Here is a 15,947-nt window from a genome sequence, read left to right on the forward strand (position 1 = left end):
TGGTCACACTGTGTCCATGCAGAGGTGGATCAAAGTGTAACAGGTTTGGGAGGAACTGTATGGAGGCGCTGAGAGAGAGCAGAGGGAGGTTATTGGGGCTGCTTGGCAGCATGAGGAGCTCCATCCTTTAGGACTTTGGAGCAGGTGATGCGACAGGGTGGGGAAGGCCACAGGGGTGCAGGACATGGTGTGCATGGCATGGAGCTGGGGAAGGCTCCCGGCACTTTGAGGTGGCCACAGCCAGGCAAGGAGAGATCCCAGCTGTCCCTGCTGAGCATGAGAACAAGGACACAGACACGCAGCGTGTAGCTTTGCTGAGGGATTTATTGATCATCATGGGATGTCACTGATTATCAGGGTCTTCACTGGGCACCAGAGGATGTCAGAGGGCAGCACTGGCAAGGAGGAGCCTTGTCCCTGCAGGGTTTGTCCCCAGGGACTCAGGGCAGGAGAAGGTCTGGCAGCAGCCAAGAGACCCAGGGCAGGACGTTGAGTCCCCTGGGGACAGAAGCCACAGCCCCTGTCCCACCTTAATGATGAATCTGGGCCATCCATAGGGCCTGCCCCCTCCAGATCCGTTCCTCTGCACAGCTTCATGGAGTGCAAGGGAAGGGCTGGAGGTGACAGTGCCCAGGTCCCCTGGAACAGGCCACAGACAGTCATCAATTAATGCCATCATGACTATGCCATCAATTAATTCCCAGCCCCTGATGCCCGGTCCTCAGGGCTGCGGAGACACCCAGCGTCCCCCAAGTGCCCTGTGGTGCAGGGGCCCATTGTGAGCGCTAGAACAACGTGGCCAAGTCACGGTCCTGTAGCCTGCTCAGCCCCAACTGCCCCCCATTGCCTCCTTCCCCTGCCCATTGCCCACCAATATCAGGAGGGAGCCCAACAGCAGCCCCCGCGGTGTCCCCAAGGCCCATGGAACTGAGAGAACAGCCACACATCCCAGCCCCGTCCTCGCCCCAGGGTCACCCCTCAACTCACAGCTCCAGGAGAGGGAGAAAGCAGAGATGGGTCAGCACTGTCAGGCGGGGCAGGCAGCAGTGCCAGCATCATAATGGGCAGCTGGCCATGATGTCACCACGTTGCCGTGGTGACGTTTGTGACACGGCCACCCTGGAGGGGGGTGAAGGCAGAGCACGGAGGAGGGTCCTGCATCCTGAAGGAGCATCTGGTACAGAGCAGATGCATCTGAAGGATGAGCTCCAGCATGGCCGGTGCCGAGAAGGAGCAACCCGGGATGAGTGAGAACGGCCCCAGGGCGGGCCTTGCCTCTGGACAAACATGCGCTAATACCAAAGGTACACGGGCCCGCAGCCACCACGGGAGCGGTGCTGCAGCCAGTCTTGGGATGGAGATGGCACTTTACATCTGCCACCTCCCTCCTGCCCAGCAGTGGGAGGGGTGCCGGGAAGCGGCAGGTGCAGAGTGTGACCTGCTTTTCCTTTGATCTGCAGAGCGAGTTGCCGTCTGGGATGCGGTGGCCGCCTTGGTACACGAGAGTCTCCTGGTGCACAAGGTGCGTTTGTTGGCTGCCGGGTTCCTCCTCGCCCTGTCCAGCTCAGCCTGGACTTCCTCTGAGTCTTCCCCTGCACACACAGCAGGAAGCTTACCCCGTGTTTCCCTGCTGAGCTGCATTTGGGAGGGAGGGCGAGGGGAAGGAGAGGGCTGTGCAGCCCCAAAGCCGTCCCCGCTGCCCTGGCTTGTGCCTCTGAACAGCAGGAGGGGGCTCCTGAGATCTGTCCCCGCAAAGGACCACCTCCAGCTCTTCCTCCAGCCAGCCCGTAACGCGTCCTCCCTCTCTTCCACTCGCAGGGGGTCTGGATTCCCACCTTCGGCACCTTTGACATCATCTCCAGGGAGATCAGGATGGAGGACGGGACTGTGACCCTGTGCTGGCCCGTGTTTCACCTGGCCAGCAACCTCATAGCTATGCACCACCTCAAGGCCCGCAGGGGGTCCCTGCCAGGTAGGAGGGGGGATTAAACCCTTGCTGGCTTCGTGGACAGGGCAAACAGGGCCACCGCCTCCCTTCTCAGAAGCAGACCTCCCCTTCTGGGGAGCCTGTCCAAACGCGGGGCCAATCTGGATGATGTCCCTTAGAAGCAGTTCTAGGTGGAACAGCAACCGTATCATCAACCCTGTATCTGGTATTTTCTCAGTCGAAAGGAAGGTGGAGCCCCTGCACTGCAGCCAGGTGGCTGCAGCCGCCTCTGTGAGCTGGCAGACAGTGAAGTCGTGCATCCAAAGCACGGTGTCGCTGCTCTCCAGTTGCCTGCAGAATGGGGAGAACGTGGCCATGGTCCTGAAGGATGTCGGAGTGCTCCTTATTGACGGGCTGACTTTCCAAATGAAGTTCTATTATGACTTCCTGGAGAAGCTGTTGGGGAAAGAGAACTTCAGGGGAGCCGTTCGCAAGGTGAGCCGTAGGTTTCTCCATAGCCTGGGCAGTACCATCAGCCTCACTCAGCCCGCACACGGCTCACCAGGACCTGGGCAGCTGCTCGAGCTGTGCGGGTGTGGCGGTGCTGTCAGCTCTCCCTGCCTCGGGCTCCTCGTGTCCCCAGTGCCTCAGCCATGACCAGGACATCCCACAACCTCCCTGTTCCTCCCTTGCAGGCCCCCTCGCTGATGGACATGGGGGTGTCCCGTGTGAAACCAGTGGCTTCCCTGGTGTTCTCAAAATGCCTTGTCGTCTTACCCAAGTGAGTATTTTTCTGCTGCTTGATGCAGCTGCTCAGCTCTCATTCTGTAGCGCTTGTGCCTCGTGTCCGTCAGTGTCCTGCCCAGGAGGATGTGCCAGAGAATCACAGAACGATTGGAGCAGGAAGGAACCCGAAAAGGGCACCCGGTCCCACTGCCCTGCGGACAACAGGGACACCTGCCTCCAAATGAGGTTGCTCTGAGGCTGGTCCAGCCAGGCCTTGAATGCCTATCCAGGCACCCAGCACCTCTCTGGGCAAGACATACCAGTGCCTCGCCACCCTCCAGCTAAAACCTTCTTCCTCCCATCCCAGCCAGTCTTCCCTCTTTCTGCCTGAAACTGTTTCCCCTCCTCCTATCCCAAGTGACCGTGCTAGCGGCTTTAGAAAGCCTTCATGCGGCATGAAAACGTGCCTGTGAGCAGACAAGCAGAGAGAGCAGCAAGGATTGCTGTTGCACTGCGTCACACCGCTCACTGCCTTCTCCTCGCTTACAGGTTCCAAATGGAGTTGGTCCCCAAACTGCCGCCCCTGATACAGCGCAAGTCCTCCGGGAGCTTGTCTGGGTCACAGAAGTCAACAAAAGAAGAGACTTTGCCACCTCTTACTGGGGCCAAGAAAGGTGAAGTGGCTTCCAGCTCCTTTCCACAGCACGGGCAATCAACTGGTGGTGGGCAGACCCTTGCTGACCTTCATCCCAGGGCTCTCACTTGCATCAAACCTTCCTGCTGGCTCAGCACGGCCTTTTCCCCTTAGGTTGTGGTTGGCCTGTCCAAAAGGAAGGTGCTGTGTGTGACGTACCCCCATCCCTGGCTATGGCAGGAGGATGTGGGGATCTCAGGCCCTGCCCTCCCGCAGTGGAAGGACAGGGACCTCAAAAGTCACCCTGCCACCTTCTTGTCACCAGCCAGCTCCTCTTTCCCAAAGCCAGCGTCCCTCCTGCAGCCCAAAACAGAGCTGAACTGCAGAGAGGGGGAGTAGAGACAGAGATGGTTTCAGGGCGGGTTCTGGGAACAGGCCTGAGTGCTGCATGTGAGCGAGCCAAAGGCTTGACGGTGAATCTCCTCTTCCTTCCCAACTGCAGTGAGATTTGACAACACTCCAACATATATTAGACGCCTGAGCACTGCAACTGTTGATGGAGAGCAGTTGCGAAGGATAAAGAACAGACTGCGGAGGGAGAGCATTGCCAACAGGTGAGGCTGGAGGCTGTGGGCTGGGATGTGCGTGGGGGTGACCCAACGAGAGCCCATTCCCTAACGCCAAAGGGTCGCTGCTTGTTTGTGGGCGCCCGAGAGTGCTGGGATGGGGACGCCAGGATCCCCCCAGTTCACAGGGCTGGCCCCTCTCCACATCTCAGCCACTCAGGCGGACCTCTCCCGCTCTGTCCTTTCAGTGTTCTGCCACCCATCCGGGCAGTGCCTGAAGCCCCAGAGCAGCCAATGAGCTGCCAGCTGCAGGGCCTGGAGGGAACAGAGAGCCGAGAAGGGCTGGGCCGAACAAGACGCATCAAGTTCCTCGATGAAGAAGGAGGAGCAGAGGAAGCCCAGCGTGAGGGTGCGCTGCCCAAGCTGCAGGAAGCCAAGGCCTCGTGCAGCCAAGAGCCAGCATCGTCCTCTGGGTCCGCGTCCAGCCTATCCTCAGAGACCCCAGGCAAACCATCCACGCTGGCGCTTCGGGCATGCGACTCGGTGAAACTTCTCAGGAAAAGGGCTAAGAAGATCAGCAAAGCGCAGGAGCAACCAAAGGAAATGGCAGCAGCAACATCTTGTGGTGAGACCTGCCTGCCCGAGCAGTCCTCCCACAGCAGATCTAGATTGCTGCCACCCATAACGGAAAAAACAGGGTCTCCCACTGAAAAGGTGGCAGCGGAAACATCTCACGTAGATCCCAGCCTGCCCAAGGAGCCCTCTGTTGTCAGATCTGGGTTGCTGCCACCCATTAAGGAAGGAGCGGGGTCTCCCGCTGAAGAGATGGCAGGAGCGGCTTCTCATGGCGAGACCAGCCATGAGTCCCCCGCCATCACATCCGCATTTCTGCCACCCATAAGGAAAGAAACAGGGTCTCCCAGGAGTCAGTCTCCAAATACCAAAGCCCCACTCCGCAGGAAGGGCACACCCTACCCACGCTGATGTGGGTGTGTTGTGCCCAGGACAGTCAGAGCTCCACTAGAGGCTGCAAAACAGCTGCTGAGTCCCACTTGTGCCATTGAGACCCATTTGTGTCATTCCTGCATGCCACCTCCTTGAAGAAAATCAAAGGAACAAGGAGACTGAGTGTGGACTCTTCCAAGACCCCTTGCCTCTTTAGGAGCAAAACCCTATAGCTGGAAGTGTTCGAGGCAAGGGGTAAAGAATGGCATGGCTTAGTAATATTGCTATTCTATAGCAACATTGTTGCTATACCTATATTATTATAAATCTCTCTATATATCTATATCTATTATATCTATCTATCTATATCAATTATATATCTTTATAATATTGTATTCTCTTGTTATTCTACATCACATCATACTTAATATAAACATCTAAATACAAATAAACAATCAAAACACAATATGCACATGTGTCTGTATACATATATATAGCCCGAGTTACCGACTGCACTGCCATTTGTGCCGTGTCACAGCCCCCCAGCTCCCACAAAGCGGGGAAGCAGGGGCAGCCGGGCCTGCTGTGCAGATACATAGGCAGGCATACAGATACCTCACATGGCATCGTGGCTCCTCTGCCTTGTTTGGTTCCTGGCAGGTTTGTTTTCAGACAGGCACTCAGCCAAGCCTCTACACCCAGAGCAGCCTTTACATCTGGCAGCCGGTCACAAGTGGTGTCCCCAGGGCTCGGCACTGGGGACGCTCCTAATGAACGCCTTGATCAGGGATCTCGGCCAGGGCATTGAGTGCGCCCTCAGTAAGTTCACAGACAGCACCGAGCTGGGAGGGAGTGCTGATCTGCTGGAGAGGAGAAAGGTGCTGCAGATGCAGCTGGAGAGACTGCATTGGTTCCGTGGTTGGGCTGCAGTTGGACTGCAGGACCTCGAAGCTCTTCCCCAACCTGAGCAATTTTAGGATTCCATGATTCCAAACGCATCACTGATCCAAATGCATTCCATGATCACAGAATCACAGAATCACCCGGGTTGGAAGGGACCTCAAGGATCATGTAGTTCCAACCCCCCTGCCTAGCAGGGCCACCAAACATACACATTTACTAGATCAGGTTGCCCAGGGCCCTGTCCAACCTGGTCTTGAACACCTCCAAGGACGGGGCATCCACAACCTCACTGGGCAGCCTGTTCCAGGACCTAACCACCCTTCTAGTAAAGAACTTCCCCCTAACATCCAACGTAAATCTTCCCTCTTTTAACTTAAAACCATTTCCCCTAGTCCTGCTATTATCAGCCCTTTCGAAGAGTTTACTCCCCTCCTGGGAGTAAGTTCCCTTCAGGTACTGAAAGGCTGCAATGAGGTCACCCCGCAACCTTCTCTTCTCCAGGCTGAACAAACCCAACTCCCTCAGCCTGTCCTCATAGGGGAGGTGCTCCAGCCCCCTGATCATCTTTGTGGCCCTCCTCTGGACCCTTTCCAAAATCTCCATATCTTTTTTGTACTGAGGGCTCCACACCTGGACACAGTACTCCAGATGGGGCCTCACAAGAGCAGAGTAGAGAGGGACGATCACCTCCCTATCCTTGCTGACCACCCCTCTCCTGATGGAGCCCAGGATCCCATTTGCTTTTCGGGCTGCCAGAGCGCACTGCTGGCTCATGTTAATTTTCTCATCTATCAGGACCCCTAGGTCTTTTTCGTGGAGATTGTGATCCTGAAGTACTCAGCCAATGAGGAACTGGGGGAGAAAGTGATCAGCTTGGAGTAACTGGGCCTAAAAGTTGCAACGCTGCTTTCTGCATGCTCTCCTGCTTGAAGGGGACCTGCCGTTGCAATTGCCAATCAATTGCCATCCTGATAAGTGATCTAGATATTTCTTCACTGGGCACCAGAGGGCAGCACTGGTCATCAGAGCCCCATTATCTGACTCAGTTCTTTCTGGGGTGCCACGTAGCCACAAGAATTTTTTCTTGAGACCTAATATGGTGTTTAGAGGACAGTACTGCATGATGGGATACTGCATATGTTTCAAGCCGCCCAGCGGTTGCCTCCACCGTGGTAAGCACATAATGATCGGGACAGGCTGGATGGCTGGGCTGAACCCATTGGGATGAGGTTCAACAAGACCAAGAGCCGGATCCTGCGCTTTGACCACATCATCCCCAGGCAAATCTTCAGGTGTGGGGCAGAGTGGCTGGAAGGCTGCGTAGAGGACCTGGACCTGGGGGCAGTGATCGATGCTTGGCTGAACTTGAGCCATTGGTGTGCCCAGCAGGCCAAGAAGGCCAACAGCATCCTGGCTTGTATCAGAAACAGCATTGGCAGCAGGAGCGGGGCAGTGATTGTCCCCTTATACTCATCTCTGGTGAGGCCGCACCTCCCGTGCTGTGTCCACTTTTGGGCCCCTCACTGCAAGGAAGACATCACAACCTTGGAGCGTGTCCAGAGGAAATGACTGTGGTCATCTGAAGGCTTTGTTGGTTGTCGGAGGGCTCCACTGGTTGTCAGAGATGTTCATTGACCATCAGAAGGCTTCAGTGATCGAGAAGGGGTGTCACTGGTCATCAGAGGGCTTCGTTGGTCATCGGGAGATTGGAGGTGTCTGTGGGAGGGGATATGCGGACTTTGGGTAATGGGGTTGGGGCTCTGACACAAGAGGCATAAAGCAGACCCAAAGGAGGGCCAAGTGTCTGCAATAAGAGAGCGGCTAAAAGGAGGGTGACGTGGTCACACTGTGTCCATGCAGAGGTGGATCAAAGTGTAACAGGTTTGGGAGGAACTGTATGGAGGCGCTGAGAGAGAGCAGAGGGAGGTTATTGGGGCTGCTTGGCAGCATGAGGAGCTCCATCCTTTAGGACTTTGGAGCAGGTGATGCGACAGGGTGGGGAAGGCCACAGGGGTGCAGGACATGGTGTGCATGGCATGGAGCTGGGGAAGGCTCCCGGCACTTTGAGGTGGCCACAGCCAGGCAAGGACAGATCCCAGCTGTCCCTGCTGAGCATGAGAACAAGGACACAGACACGCAGCGTGTAGCTTTGCTGAGGGATTTATTGATCATCATGGGATGTCACTGATTATCAGGGTCTTCACTGGGCACCAGAGGATGTCAGAGGGCAGCACTGGCAAGGAGGAGCCTTGTCCCTGCAGGGTTTGTCCCCAGGGACTCAGGGCAGGAGAAGGACTGGCAGCAGCCAAGAGACCCAGGGCAGGACGTTGAGTCCCCTGGGGACAGAAGCCACAGCCCCTGTCCCACCTTAATGATGAATCTGGGCCATCCATAGGGCCTGCCCCCTCCAGATCCGTTCCTCTGCACAGCTTCATGGAGTGCAAGGGAAGGGCTGGAGGTGACAGTGCCCAGGTCCCCTGGAACAGGCCACAGACAGTCCCCTCCATGCCATTAATTAATTCCCAGCCCCTGATGCCCGGTCCTCAGGGCTGCGGAGACACTCAGCGTCCCCCAAGTGCCCTGTGGTGCAGGGGCCCATTGTGAGCGCTAGAACAACGTGGCCAAGTCACGGTCCTGTAGCCTGCTCAGCCCCAACTGCCCCCCATTGCCTAGCAGGGCCACCAAACATACACATTTACTAGATCAGGTTGCCCAGGGCCCTGTCCAACCTGGTCTTGAACACCTCCAAGGACGGGGCATCAACAGCCTCCCTGGGCAGCCTGTTCCAGGGCCTAACCACTCTCCTAGTGAAGAACTTCCCCCTAACATCCAACGTAAATCTTCCCTCTTTTAACTTAAAACCATTTCCCCTAGTCCTGCTGTTGTCAGCCCTTTTGAAGAGTTTAGTCCCCTCCTGCGAGTAAGTTCCCATCAGGTATTGAAAGGCTGCAATGAGGTCACCCCGCAGCCTTCTCTCCTCCAGGCTGAACAAGCCCAACTCCCTCAGCCTGTCCTCATAGGGGAGGTGCTCCAGCCCCCTGATCATCTTCCTGGCCTTCCTCTGGACCCTTTCCAAAATCTCCATGTCTTTCTTGTACTGAGGGCTCCACACCTGGACACAGTACTCCAGATGGGGCCTCACAAGAGCAGAGTAGAGAGGGACAATCACCTCCCTATCCCTGCTGACCACCCCTCTTCTGACAGAGCCCAGGATCCCATTTGCTTTTCGAGCTGCCAGAGTGCACTGTTGGCTCATGTTGAGTCTTTCGTCCATCAGGACCCCCAGGTCCTTCTCTGCCGAGCTGCTCTCAAGGACCACTCCTCCCAGCCTGTACAGGTGCCTGGGGTTCTTCCAGCCCAAGTGCAAAACCTTGCACTTTGCTGTGTTGAACCTCATTAGGTTGACCTGAGCCCAGCTTTCCAGCCTGTTGAGGTCCCTCTGAATGGCATCCCTTCCTTCCACCGTATCGACCGCACCACTCAGCTTGGTGTCGTCAGCAAACTTGCTGAGGGTGCACTCCATTCCCTCATCGATGTCATTAATAAAGATGTTAAAGAGCACCGGTCCCAAGACAAACCCTTGAGGGACACCGCTTGTTACCGGCCTCCACCTGGACATAGAGCCATTGACCACCACTCTCTGTCTGCGGCCTTTCAACCAATTGCTTATCCATCGAGTTGTCCACCCATCAAACCCACTTCCCTCCAATTTGGAGATGAGGATGTGGTGGGGGACCATGTCAAAGGCCTTGCTCAGGTCCAGGTAAATGACATCGGTCGCCTTCCCTTGGTCCACCAACGCTGTCACTCCATCATAGAAGGCCACAAGATTAGTTAAGCATGACCTTCCCCTGGTGAAGCCATGCTGGCTGTCTCAGATCACATGCTCATTCTTTATGTGATCGAGCATGTTGTTCAGGAGGATCTGTTTCATCACCTTCCCAGGCATGGAGGTGAGACTCACCGGCCTGTAGTTCCCCGGGTCCTCCCTGCTCCCCTTCTTGTATATGGGAGTGATGTGACCCTTCCTCCAATCGTCTGGGACCTCACCTGACAGCCACGACTTCTCAAATATGATGGAGAGCGGCTCGGCAACAACCTCAGCCAGCTCCTTCAGGACCCTGGGATGCACGCCATCTGGCCCCATAGACTTGTACTCATTCAGTCTAAGGAGGCACTCTCGGACTTGCTCTACCCTTACAGTGGGGAGGGATTTACCTCCTTGGTCCCCACATAGAGGTTTGGGGATGCAGGGCTTAGGGACGTGAAAAAGACTAGAATCCTGGCCACCAGTGAAGACCGAGGTGAAGAACTCATTCAGCACCTCAGCCTTCTCTTCATCTGTTGAAGCCAGTTCTCCTTTTAAACTTACCAAAGTAGGTACGCCCGTTTTGGCCTGTCTCTTATGGCCAATGTACCTGAAGGAGGTTTTCTTATTGTTTTTCACGTCCCTTGCCAAGTTCAGTTCTGCCTGCGCCTTGGCTTTCCTGATCCCACGTCTGCAAGTTCGGACGGCATCCCTGTATTCTTCCCAGGTGACACAGCCTTGTTTCCAGAGCTTGTACACCCCTTTCTTCACCCTCAGTTCTCTCAGCAGATCCTTGCTGAGCCATGGCGGTTTCCCACCTTGCCTGCCCACTTTCTTATTCAGGGGAATGGAGACCTCTTGTGCTTCCAGGAGGGCATCCTTGAAGAGCAGCCCAAGTCCATCCCATATCTACAGCCCAGCCCATATATATTCCATTTCCGATATCCCATCCCGTATCCATCGCACATCCATATCCCCACAGCCCACATCCCAATCCCAATCCCAAACCTCACAGCCAAATCCCACTTCCAATGCCCCAATCCCAATTCCAAGTCCCTCATCTCTAATCCATCTCCCACCTGTCCATCCCAATCCCTCATTCCTTATCCCGATCCCAATCCCACATCCCGTCCACGGTAAAAACAGAACGCATCCCAAGCCCCGCCCCCGCCCCACCCCGCCGCCGGTCTCTGATTGGCCAGCGGCAGTTTCGACCTGCCCCCGGCCTCTCATTGGTCAGCGGCAGCTCCGACCCGCCCCCGGCCTCCCATTGGCCAGCGTCAGCTCCGTTCCGCCCCCACCTTCTCATTGGTCAGCGGCAGCGCCGACGAGTATCGCTGTCTCATTGGTCAGCGGCAGTGCCGCCGGCTCCGATTGGCTGAGGCTCCGCGCGCGGGAGCAGCCGTCATCTTGTGGCTCGGGGCCGCCTGGCTGTTACTTCATTCGGCTGAAGCCGCTGCCGCAGCCAGGGCCGCCCTTCACGGCAGCGCCGCTGCAGCCGCTGCGCGCCGGAGCTGTCCGGGCAGCACCGAGACGGAACCGCGGCACGACGGGAGCGGTGCTGAGGACGGCGGCGCCGGAGGTGTGCGGGAGGTCGGGTCCGGGCCAGGGCGAGGAACCGTGCGCGGCCCGAAGCGGCCCGCCCTGCCCTGCCCTCCCCTCCGGCGTGGGATGCGGGGATTTGGAGCGGTTGAAGGACTCGGGGCCTTAACGGCCGCAGCGCTGCTGCCCGCATCCGGGCGGTGCCCCCCCCCCGAGGCGTCCAGCGCTGCTCCCGGTGCCCCCCGGGGCTGAGGTGGGCTGTGGGTGTAGGGGGCAGTGAGGGAGGAGTGGGGGCACTGGGGGAGTTTAGGAGGCTGTGGGAGGACTATGGGGTAATATGGGGCTGTAGGGAGAGTGTAGGGTAATGTGGGGCTGTGGGGGGCAGTGGGATGGATATATAGGTGAATAGTGGGGGATATGGGGTTGTAGTGGGCTGTGTGGGGATACCAAGGGATATGAGGAAATGGGTAGGTGTGAGGGGAATGTGTGGTCTGCCGGTGGCTGTAGGGGGATATGGGGATGTAGGTAGCTGTTGTGGGAATATAGAAAGGTGTGAGGGGGCTGTCAGGAGAGATCTGGGGCTATAGGGAGCACTGAGGATGCTGAAGAGGGATATAGGGCTGTGCGGGGCTTATAGAGGAGGATCTGGGGCTGTAGGGTGCTAGGGGGGCTTCAGGGGTAGATGTAGGTGTATATGGGACTATGGGGAGCTTCCTAGTGGCCACAGGGGGGCTATGGGGTTCTAGAAAGTTGTGTGGAACTAATGAAGTGGTATAGGAGGCTATGGGACAGCGGGGGCTCTGGGGAGGATATAGGGGACTGTGGAGGGGGTCCAGGGCTGATTCTGTGCTTTGGGGGGCTACAGGGGATCATGGGGCTGTAGGGAGCTGGGGGGCTGGGGTGCTCTGTAGGGCTGTGGGGGAGCTCTAAGGTTCTAAGTGGGGCCTGTAGGGTGCTCTGGGTAGGCTATAGGAGGATTATGGGGGATACGTGTCTCTAGGGGGCTGTGGGTGGGCAGTAAGAAGATTCTAGTGGGATACAGGGCTATAGGGGATGTATGGGGCTATAGGGTGGGTTGTAGGGGCATGTGGGGTCAAGAAGGCTCTCCCTCGCTTCCCCATTCCCTTTGCCCCTCCCTTCCCCCTTCCATAGCAGAGTGGGTGAAATGCTAGCTCTGAAGTTTGAATCAGAATTGGAATTGTATTGGACTAGAATATGACAGTTTTGTGGTCTTGGATCTGAACTGTGTTTTCTTCTGGGGCTTCAGGTCCAGGTACTGTTTAATAATGGCTTTGGAGAAGGTTTCAGCGTCCAGTCTCCTGCTCAGGAAGAAAGAAGGAGGTTTCTGGAGGACTTGCTGACGAGTGGAGCTGCTGCTGAACCTCCCCTTCCAAGAAGGCAGCAGGTGAGGCCGTGGTGCATCTCAGCCATTCCATAGTGCAAGGTAGCAGTGATTCAGGCTGTGCTTTGCTCTGATTCTCCAGCAGCACTTGTGCTTGTATGTGAGCAGCAGGCGGCCGCTAAGGTTGTGTGCTGGCTGCAGGCTGGGCAGGCACGGGAAGCACTGCCTGCAGCAGCACCAGCTGAGCCGAGGTACCAATGGGCTGGACTGGAAGCACTGAGGTTTTGGGGGCCTGATGCACAGAGGGAGGCCAATAAAGAGACCACGAGTCCATGAGTATTTAAGGCACAAAGGAAGGCTTAGAGGGGTGATGGAGAACACGTCTGGAGGCACAGATGCCTGCAAGCTGCTCTGGAAGCATAGAGGGAGGCCTGAAGGCCTAGAGGTTGCCCAGGAGGCTTAGAGGCCTTCAGGTAAAATAGCCTGGAGAGAGGCTAAGAGCCTGGCCAAGAGGCCTTGCAGCTTAGTAGTCCTGAGGCCAAACTGAGGCATGGAGGCCAAGAAAGAGGGAGTCTAGATGAGCAGAGGCCAAGAGGAACTGGAGGTCAAGTGCCCTCCAACCTCAGGGTCTGGACAGCTACAGCCCAAGAAGGCTGATGGCCTTGAAGTTGGACTGGAGATCTTGAGACGGTCTTTGCTCCCCCTCCAGCTGGTTGTGAAGAGCCCTTCCGTTGTGGAGAGGGCTGCGGGTTGAGTTCAGCATCTCCTGATGTGTCACAGAGATCCAGGGCTTTCAAGAAGCTGCTTCTTTAAAGTGCTTTGGATGGTGGATGTTCCTAGACAGAGCGCTTGTCTCCTCCAAGCTCTGAAGCCCAAGGTTTGTTCTGCAGGTCCCGCTGATGGCACAGGCATCAAACAGCCCAGAGCTCGTGGCTGGGGAGAGGCTGCGTATTGTGTTGTGAAGGGAGAACTGGAGGAGGGCTTTGAGCAGCGCTGTGCAGGAATGCAAGCAGCTGGTAAGAGAGAGGAGGTGTGTGTGCTGAGAGCAAGGGCTGTACGGCTCATCTCTGGGTGCTGACAGGGAATGCAGGCAGAGCTCTTTGCTCTCTGTTCTTTCCTGCAAGTCTGCGGCCCTTCAGAGCGTGCTGAGTTTGGGCAGCACGATGACAAGCCAAGGGTGGCAGCAGGAGATGCAGCACAGCCCTCTCCAGCAGCCAGGTGCATTTGTTCCTCTTGCTGCTTCTTAAGAAGGTGTGTTGAGCTTCCACAGTTGGTGCCATGGTAGCCTGTTTTGAAGGCTTTTAAGCTCTTCCTCTGATGCTCGCATCTTAAGACAGCGAAGGACTTCCCTGGCTGTGTAGGAATGGTTCCTGTACAAGGGCCTGGCTGTCTGTGTCTGTTCCAGATGCTGAAGGGGATGGTGATGTGAGTGCAATGATGGAGCTGGCTTTTGAATGGCAATTGCACCCGGCTGATGTGCAGCTCTTTCTGACACAGGCAGGAGACGGGTGGTGGGACTACAGCTCCTCTGGCAGTTTTGCAGCAAAGCTGTTAAGTAGAAGATAGGGATTTCTTTACTAGGAGAGTGGTGAGGTCTTGGAACAGGCTGCCCAGGGACATTGTGGATGCCCCATCCCTGGAGGTGTCCAAGGCCAGACTGGATGGGGCCCTGGGTAACCTGATCTAGTAAACATGGAAGTTTGGTGGCCCTGCCAGGCAGGGGGGTTGGAGCTTCATGATCTTTGATGCCCCTTCCAACCTGGGTCATTCTGTGGTTCTCTGACTCTGTGATTTGAAAGAAGAAGAACTCAGCTATGTTTCCTGTTCTTCCCCTGGCTATCCCCTGGCCTCGGCCCAGATTACCATTGCATTGCAGTAGGTGTTCCTTCCATCCCCGTGGCTGCCCCTTGCTTTCCAGAAGGTTGCCCTTTCTTTCCCACGACAGCCCGCCCATAATTCCCTGAATGCCCCAATACCCGTCAGTATTTCCCATCCAAGAACCTGTAGCCACCCCGCAACCCCCACAGAGCCCCAGAACCCTTCCAGGACTTCCTCAGACCCAGTACGCCTTCCCCATTGCTAGCCTGACAGGACCCCCATCACCATTCAAGGACTCCCAGAGCCCTGCTGGGGCCCCTCTTCACCCCCGTATCCTTCCAGATCCCATCCAGCAGCACGGTGCTGGGACAGGAGGGGCTGCTGCAGGAGGGGAATGCAGTGCTGGAAAAGGTGTAGGGCACAGATGTGGCGTAGGGGGCCCGGGGGCATGTAGAGAGTGGTTTGGGGTGAGAATGGGGGATGTGGGTCAGTGTTGGAGTGCATGTATTGAGTTCTTCCTGAGAGGAAATTGGGGTTCCCTGTGGCCCAAAGGTGGAGCCCTGATCTATCACCACACATGACCCCATAACCCCATATAACTCCACGTGACCCCAAGGCTCCACATGACCCATAACCCCATAAGCCCAGATGAGGCTGTGGACAGTGCTGGGTCTGTTCCTGGGTCATTCAGGGGGTACTGTAGAGTGGCTCTGGGGTTGCTGTAGAACAGCACTCTCTATATGCCCTAGACCCTCATCTCGCCCACATCCTGGGGGCAAGATGGAAGTCTAAGGGGCTATGGGGGAGTCCCGTGTGCAGGACAGATTCATCACCTGCTGCCCCACAGCAGCCCCCAGAGCCATCCTAGTGCAGCCCTGGAACAGCCCCATCACTGCCCACGGCCCGTGGCCAGCAGCAGTTCCAGCACCAGCACTGTGTTGGGTAAAGGCAGCTCCTAGGTGTGGCTCTGCCCCACAGCTTCCCCAGAGTGCCCCTTAGCCTTCCCGTAGGCATCCTTTCACTGCCCCACCACCCCGTGTGGCTTCCCCCCATCCCAGCAGATCCCCCTCACATCACTTCTGTACCTTCACAAGTTTTCTTTTTCTGGCTTTCTCATTCACCCCTACACGCCAACGGAACATTGCACCAACATTCTGCAACCATTCATGTGGGCTCTTATCCAACCAGAGCCGCCATCCATTCTTTCTTCTCCTCGAGGTGTCCTTGGTTCTTGTGCTGTTTATCTTGCTCCGCAGCTGCTGCTCCGTGCAGTCCTTCTTGTGTTCCCACAGTAAGGACTGCCAGGAAAGAAACCATTTGCCAAACCTCTGCGCCACAGACTGCCAAGGAACTCCATACGTTCCCAGGAATGGCAGGAGGGTGCTGACTATGGATACACGGCTACGGACTCCAGACAGCCTGATGAAATGAGTACGGGATGGCCATGGTGCCTGAGGGCGGTGGCTGCTCTGATGCTCGATATTCAAAAAGCCCATAAATCTACACTGGGCCAAAGGATCCCGGTTTTAATATCTCCTACATTGTTGACTGTATTGGAGGCAAAGCGGGACATTGGCTCTCACCCCAAAGAAATAATTGTTCCTAATATTGTCAACCCAGTATCTTTCCTTAGCAGACCTCATGGAGAATCAGTATTACGTGACTGCTTTGAAACAACTGAAGCTGCACGTTGCTGCCGGTCCGTCGGACCTGAAGGATGAACCCTTAGAAGATGC

General features: G+C 56.3%; 2 protein-coding genes across 2 annotated transcripts; both read left to right on the forward strand.

The window, feature by feature from the left end:
- The first annotated feature begins 1,200 nt into the window (after positions 1-1,200).
- Positions 1,201-5,264, forward strand: LOC146758204 (uncharacterized). Its single transcript, XM_085517400.1, has 8 exons — positions 1,201-1,304; positions 1,461-1,522; positions 1,819-1,972; positions 2,166-2,422; positions 2,623-2,708; positions 3,203-3,327; positions 3,790-3,901; positions 4,102-5,264. The coding sequence occupies exons 1-8, from the start codon at positions 1,202-1,204 to the stop codon at positions 4,835-4,837; spliced, it is 1,635 nt and encodes a 544-aa protein (XP_085373526.1). The 5' UTR covers position 1,201; the 3' UTR covers positions 4,838-5,264.
- Positions 5,265-6,925: 1,661 nt separating this feature from the next.
- On the forward strand, positions 6,926-14,835 carry LOC146758205 (uncharacterized). The gene is made up of 3 exons (XM_085517275.1): positions 6,926-7,118; positions 10,750-11,304; positions 12,319-14,835. Exons 1-2 carry the CDS (start codon positions 6,926-6,928, stop codon positions 11,301-11,303), a joined length of 747 nt encoding a protein of 248 aa, XP_085373401.1. The 3' UTR covers position 11,304; positions 12,319-14,835.
- The last annotated feature ends 1,112 nt before the right edge of the window (positions 14,836-15,947 follow it).

Source organism: Coturnix japonica, chromosome 16, assembly GCF_054131305.1.
Source record: "Coturnix japonica strain WE chromosome 16, WE-NBRP24, whole genome shotgun sequence".
Classification (NCBI taxonomy): Eukaryota; Metazoa; Chordata; class Aves; order Galliformes; family Phasianidae; genus Coturnix; species Coturnix japonica.